The 5,712-nt window shown below is 43.7% G+C and overlaps 1 protein-coding gene across 1 annotated transcript in view; it reads left to right on the forward strand.

Annotated features, from left to right (window-relative positions):
- The first annotated feature begins 2,393 nt into the window (after nt 1-2,393).
- Nucleotides 2,394-5,712, forward strand: part of MAP3K14 (mitogen-activated protein kinase kinase kinase 14) — a 15,656-nt gene continuing 12,337 nt past the window's right edge. Inside the window, 4 exon segments of the mRNA XM_009883717.1 lie at nt 2,394-2,652; nt 3,228-3,297; nt 5,128-5,338; nt 5,466-5,711. Coding sequence (XP_009882019.1) covers nt 2,400-2,652; nt 3,228-3,297; nt 5,128-5,338; nt 5,466-5,711 — 780 coding nt within the window. The 5' untranslated portion in view covers nt 2,394-2,399.

The raw sequence follows: 5,712 nt of genomic DNA on the forward strand, positions 1-5,712 counted from the left end.
ATGTAGCTTCAAGAGAAGTTATGCTTTAAAAGTTATTTAAAAGTTCTGATAGTTATTTTTTTAATCACAGCTTCTGCCAACTACACATTGGTGTATGTAACCGTAAAAATAGTTGGGTTTTTTGATTCTTATAAGGACCTGAAAATTGTTTGGCAATAGTTAAACTGGGCTGGGCTTGCAGCTTCTGTGCCTACACAGCCTTGTAGACCTGAGTCACACATTAAACTGTCTGAGTGCTGGCGGCTGCTGTGTTAGAGGACGTTTCTTACAATAGCTACCTCTTTTTTTTTTTTAATGTTTTTTTTTTTTTCAGTCAGCAAGTGAGGTATGTGCTTTGTTGACTTTAATCTCAGTAATGTTTCCTTGTTATTCTTTTCCATTTCAGAGGGCGACAAGGACTTGCAATTTTGCTTCTCTCCTCCCTCTGTTGTCTCTTAACTAAGCTGAGGAGTGACTTGTAGAATTACATATTTTTTGGCGATGGGGATGGGTGCAGACCTTGAAGGTCCTTGAAGGTGAGGGGAGGGCAAGGAGAGAACAGAGTTAATGCAAATCAGGAGAGAGTGAGTATAAAAATAGCTCTGAACTTGTCAGTTTGGTCACTGGTGGCTTGGGTTAGTCATCTGGCAGGCTCTCTTTCTGCCGCTCCAAGGGATTATTTTACAGCACTGAGATTTGACATAATTTCTGTAGAGGAGAGGGAGCGGGACGGGCGTAATGAGTGGGATACTGTCATCAGCACTTCTTTTGCACAGCAGCTGTTCTCTGTTTAGCCGCTGAATGTGGTCATTGTTGACTTTCCTTGTATACCTGCCAGGTTGTTAGGTGACTCATTTACACATCACACCAAGGTTCATGCGCTTGGCTCCCTTTCCCTTTCCTTGGTGGTCCTTTAGGCACTGAGCACCCACTAGTTTTGTCTTTTCCTGACCGATCTCTGGGTTTCCAGGAGCCTGTTAACGTCCTGTTGCCCCAGGCAGCTGTTCAAGGCAGGGGAAAAAAGGAAAGAAAAAAGGAAAAGAAAATCCCTGGTGCAGATTTAAACTGATGAGCCCCAAAGATGTGCTTCTGTAATAGTTCCGAGAGCTTGTTTTTGCTGGCCCCCATCCAAATGTCCCTCCTCCTCCTCCTTGTCTTATACTGGGTACTTAACACCTGTATGTGTTTGCTAAGGTTTCTGAACTTTCGTGGGTTGTTTAATGATGGAAACGTTCATTTTTAGATTTTGCACTTGAGCTGTGACAGGAAGGGCACAAGGAAGTGATCTCTACAGTTAAGGGCCAGTAGAGCATATTTGGGTTTAAAACATAGAAAACAATGATGTTTTAACTTTCCTGGAATCCCGGGTGAGGGGACCAGGGGCTAAACCAAAGCCGTATTTCCTGTGGGCTTGCGTTCAGCACGGTTGTAGGGAACTCCGAACTCTCCACATTCCTGATTTCCACCCCACAATATACCCCTGTCCTGTTCCGCGGTGCCTTGCTTCCATGCTTCTTTATGCTTCTCCCTTTCCACCCCTGGCTCCCTTCCACCTTCCTCTGCCCTGCCAATTGGCCAAGATTTGGCATGTGCTGGGACTTGTTTGGAGCTACATTTACGCTAACTGGTCAGCCGGCAGCCATGCTGATTGACTCGCCAGCTGCTGCCAAGCGGAGGGGATCGTTTTTTTCCAGCACCATCACTGTCCTCTCCATCACCAACTTGCATTAATCCCATTCACCGTAAGAGCTCTGCTTTTGTCAGGCTCGACCAAGTATTTCAAAAGTTATTCAGGGGAAGGAAGGGGAGCGAGGGAGGAGTTATGTATGGGCAGGCTGATTGCCTAGCCTTGTTTCATAGGAAGGAAAAATGAGAAATGGATTTAAGGGTGACTGAGTACAAGGAAGAAAGTAATTAGCAGGATTTTATGGCCATTTTATGTGGTGTGGGAGCGCAATGTAATCTCTCCTAGGTGCACTCTAGGAGAAAATCTTTGGTATCTTCTCTTTTTTTCTTTTTTGGGGGGTGAATGTTCTTCCTATTTAGGGATGCAAGAGTTCCCTCTTCTTTATGGTTTCACTGTTTGTATTTAAACTAAGGGAATATACCAAGAAATAAACTTGCCTTTGAAACCTGTGCGGTCTCATATTTTTAATACTGAGAATAATGTTGATTATTCAGATCTTCAGTGGTACAAGTCAGGGATGGGGAGCTGGCAGTCTTGGATTCTTTTTCAGCTCCATGCTCAGACATTGGGTAGGACCTTGATTTGGTTGGAATGATTTAGTAATTTGATAACCTTCAGCAGCCTCCTGTTTCTCAGGAACTTGAAGCTGCTTCTGCCTGAGAAGTTAACCATTTTGACAAGTGTTTTGCTTTGGTTTTTTTGTTCTTACTTAGTGACTCTCTGAACCTGTGAAATGGCAGTGATGGGAATTACATGCCAGGGAGCTCCTGATCCAGCCGTCAAGCACAAGAAGGAGCTCACAGCTACGAAGGGGCTGAACGAGACAGTGAGTGAAAAGCAGAGCAGTGTTTGCAAAGTAGAAGATTCAAAGAAGGTCATCTTTCACAGTCAGTGGAAAATCCTGAATGATGTAATCACCAAAGGAACAGCAAAAGAAGAAACAGAAGGAGGCTGTGCATCAATTTCTATTATTGCCCAAGCAGAATGTAAGTAGCAGGGCGGTCTGCTCTTCATTGAGAAAAAGGAATGTGCAGTGCAGTATGAGATTTCACTCACTTTGCACTCCTGGAGAGCTGAGCTGAAATCTATTTGTAATCCCAAGTGGGGTGGAGTTGGTGACACATCCCAGTCTCTATTTAGGAAGCTCATGAAATCTCCTAATAATGCGGCAGCATCCACTGAATGAAGCATAAATAACACAACAGCATGTGGCCTTTGCACCTAGCTGCTTTGACTATAAACCTGTGTCCTGCTTGGGTCATCTGTTCTTGGCTGACTTCTGAAAGGTTTTAAAAGAGGGTGGGGGGAAAGAGAAGAAAAACAAAGTAAAGCTGTCAGGTGGGAAAGAGCTGGGGGATCAGGAGATTGCGGTGCTGGGAAGCTGTCTCATGCTGGGGGAGGAAGAAGTTAGTGTGGGTGACGTGGCACGACCGCGTGGGGACTTGTCTGTATCGCTGTTTGGTTTAGCAAGTTGGTAGAGTTGTTTCTTAGTCCAGTTGTTACCAGGAGAGACTTTGCCTGCTCTTGAAGACATGTGATGATGCTGTTTTCTTTCACACAGGTGAAAACAGTCAGGAGTTCAGCCCCACTTTATCAGAGAGATCCTTTATTGCTCATAGTAAGCGTTACAGGTGAGAGACTCCTTACCATGAATACCCACCTTCACTGTTATGTGTGCTGACCTGTTCCAAATCGCCCTGGCTCTGTGTGCTTACAGTATTTTGTCCAAAAGCACTCCTGTTTGGATTAGCTTTTCTGTCTGAGGCTCAGGAAGAGTGTGTCTTTTCCCCAAACATCTTCCTCAAAACCTTTTTGTGTTAGGAGAACATATAAGTTTAAGCACAAACCATTCAAAACACCTTGCATTGTCTTACTGTCAGTGCCTGCTAATTGTCTTCTACCTCTATTTCTTGCTTGACAAATTTGTTTTGAAATGACTGACTCATTTTTTGAGGTTCATGGGCTTGAAGTGGAAGCATCCAAGGGAAAGTTTTCAGACTTTTTTAACTGAACTGTCCTGATGCTTTTGAAACCTTGGTAGACCATCCTCTTTGAAAAGTTGTGGGAAACTTAGGCTGCTGCTAGAAGTAATCCTGAGAAAAAGGAACTGCTTTGTTTCTGGGGAGGATAAACAACAGTGGATGAGAGAAGAACCTTTGCTTAATGACAGCGTCAGCAACAGAAATAGAGTTGTGAAGAGAAGCTGAAAGTGGTAAAGGGAGGGTAACAGGGTCTTGCTTTTCTGAAGTCATCTGGGACTGAGCCACTTTTTCTTCATGAAGAATACATGCCCTGTCGGGGCACATACTGGAACTTTATCAAGCAGCTCCAGTGCTGGCTGAAGCGGGTAACTGGGATATAGAATTTGGTGCTGTCTGTCTTCTGGCAGCTTTCAGACGCTGAACCTGGCCTGGCAAGGTATGTGGCTTGACATTGCCCACTGACTTTATGACGTTGTCCCATGAACCAACTGAAGAAATACGGAGTGAACCATTTCTTAGAGGGTTCATGTGGCATTCGTGCCAGCTCTATATTCAGGTTCAAGGCAATGTGGTAACGCCATCACCTAGAACCCTACATCTTGGATCTTTTAGCTCTCAGTGGTGCACTGAAACAGCAGGAAAAGATGTAGAGAGCAATGCTGGCTGTGAACTGCATCACTGATCAGTGAGGGCAGATGATATACTGCGTGGATCACCAGAACAATTACAGTTTCTTCATTTGAAGATCGAATATCCTGCTTTCTCTTACAACTTGATTAAAAAAAAAAAATCTAACTGCTATGATTGGTATTGAATAACTGCAGGCAAATGTTCCTCTTAGGAGTTGTACCCGTTTGGACAGACCCCCAGCTGGTGTGCTGGCCAGTGCTGTTTTGTATATGTATGCGTTCCTAGAAATCATGTTATAGTTTTGAGCTTTACATGCCAGAACATTTTGGCTTTTTGAAGCTATTTTATTTGAGTGCACTTAGTCATCCCTTTTCTTTGGTGCAAAGCCTATTTTTCTTTCAAGTAGAGCAGATATTTGTATTATGGGCACTTTCATTAATTTTAACAGTTTTTTAAAATAGATTGCATTTATGCATAATCTCTGTGTTCACTATAAATCACAGACACAAACTGTCTCAAAGCAACCTGGAGACATTCCGCGCTTTTCCCTCTACTTTGCTGTCCAGTCTTGCTGCTCCTTGCAGAATTTGCAGATACTGGGAGACTTAATGCTTTGCTTCCCCCACACCCTCCCCATATTTATTTCTTGCACTGCTATTGTGCCTTGATATTGAAGTTACAAATGCTACATGTTAGAAGGCAAGAACTTATGTTATCGTCCTCTATTCTTTAAATCACAGAAGGCAGAATTGCTAATTCTTATTCTTGTTCTGTGGGTCATAATTGTTAACTGGAGGTGTGCTTTCACCGTCAGATCTAAGAGACTTCATGCATTTTGGTTTCCAATAGCCGGTCAGACAGTCTCGATCAAATCCCTAACAATGTGGCCCATGCAACGGAGGGGAAGATGGCACCTACCTGTTGGAGGGGGAGGCATCGTGGTAAGACGAAAAAGAAACGTCACAAGAAAAGATCCAAGCTGAAAATACAAACAGTGGCTGCTGGCAAGCGAGGTCCCAGAACTCCAGAACAAGAGAGTTGCACCCCGATTCCCGTCCAGGTGAGAATCCTTAAGCCTTCCTTATGTATTATTGCGAAACCTGGAAACTCCTAACAGTTCTTGGTTGAATTTTGGGTGGCTGTATTGAGGTTCCTGCTCAGCTGTTTTGTTTTGTTTTATTTTCTAGGAGGATGAATCACACCAAAATCTTCTTTACAGAAACAGTTTCTGGGTTTCAGAATTTGACAAGGACTTGGTCTATGATCCGCTGCCATTTGAGAAACCTGAGAAAGTTCTGTCTACAAGCAAACTCCATTCACCAGGGAGCCAATACAAAACAGAACTGCACAAGTTGATAAGCCCTATTCAGTGCCTTAATCATGTTTGGAAACGGCACTATCAGAGGGACAGTGTTCCGCAGCCTGAAACTCTCC

This window comes from Charadrius vociferus, unplaced genomic scaffold (assembly GCF_000708025.1).
Source record: "Charadrius vociferus isolate BGI_N301 unplaced genomic scaffold, ASM70802v2 scaffold1284, whole genome shotgun sequence".
NCBI lineage: Eukaryota > Metazoa > Chordata > Aves > Charadriiformes > Charadriidae > Charadrius > Charadrius vociferus.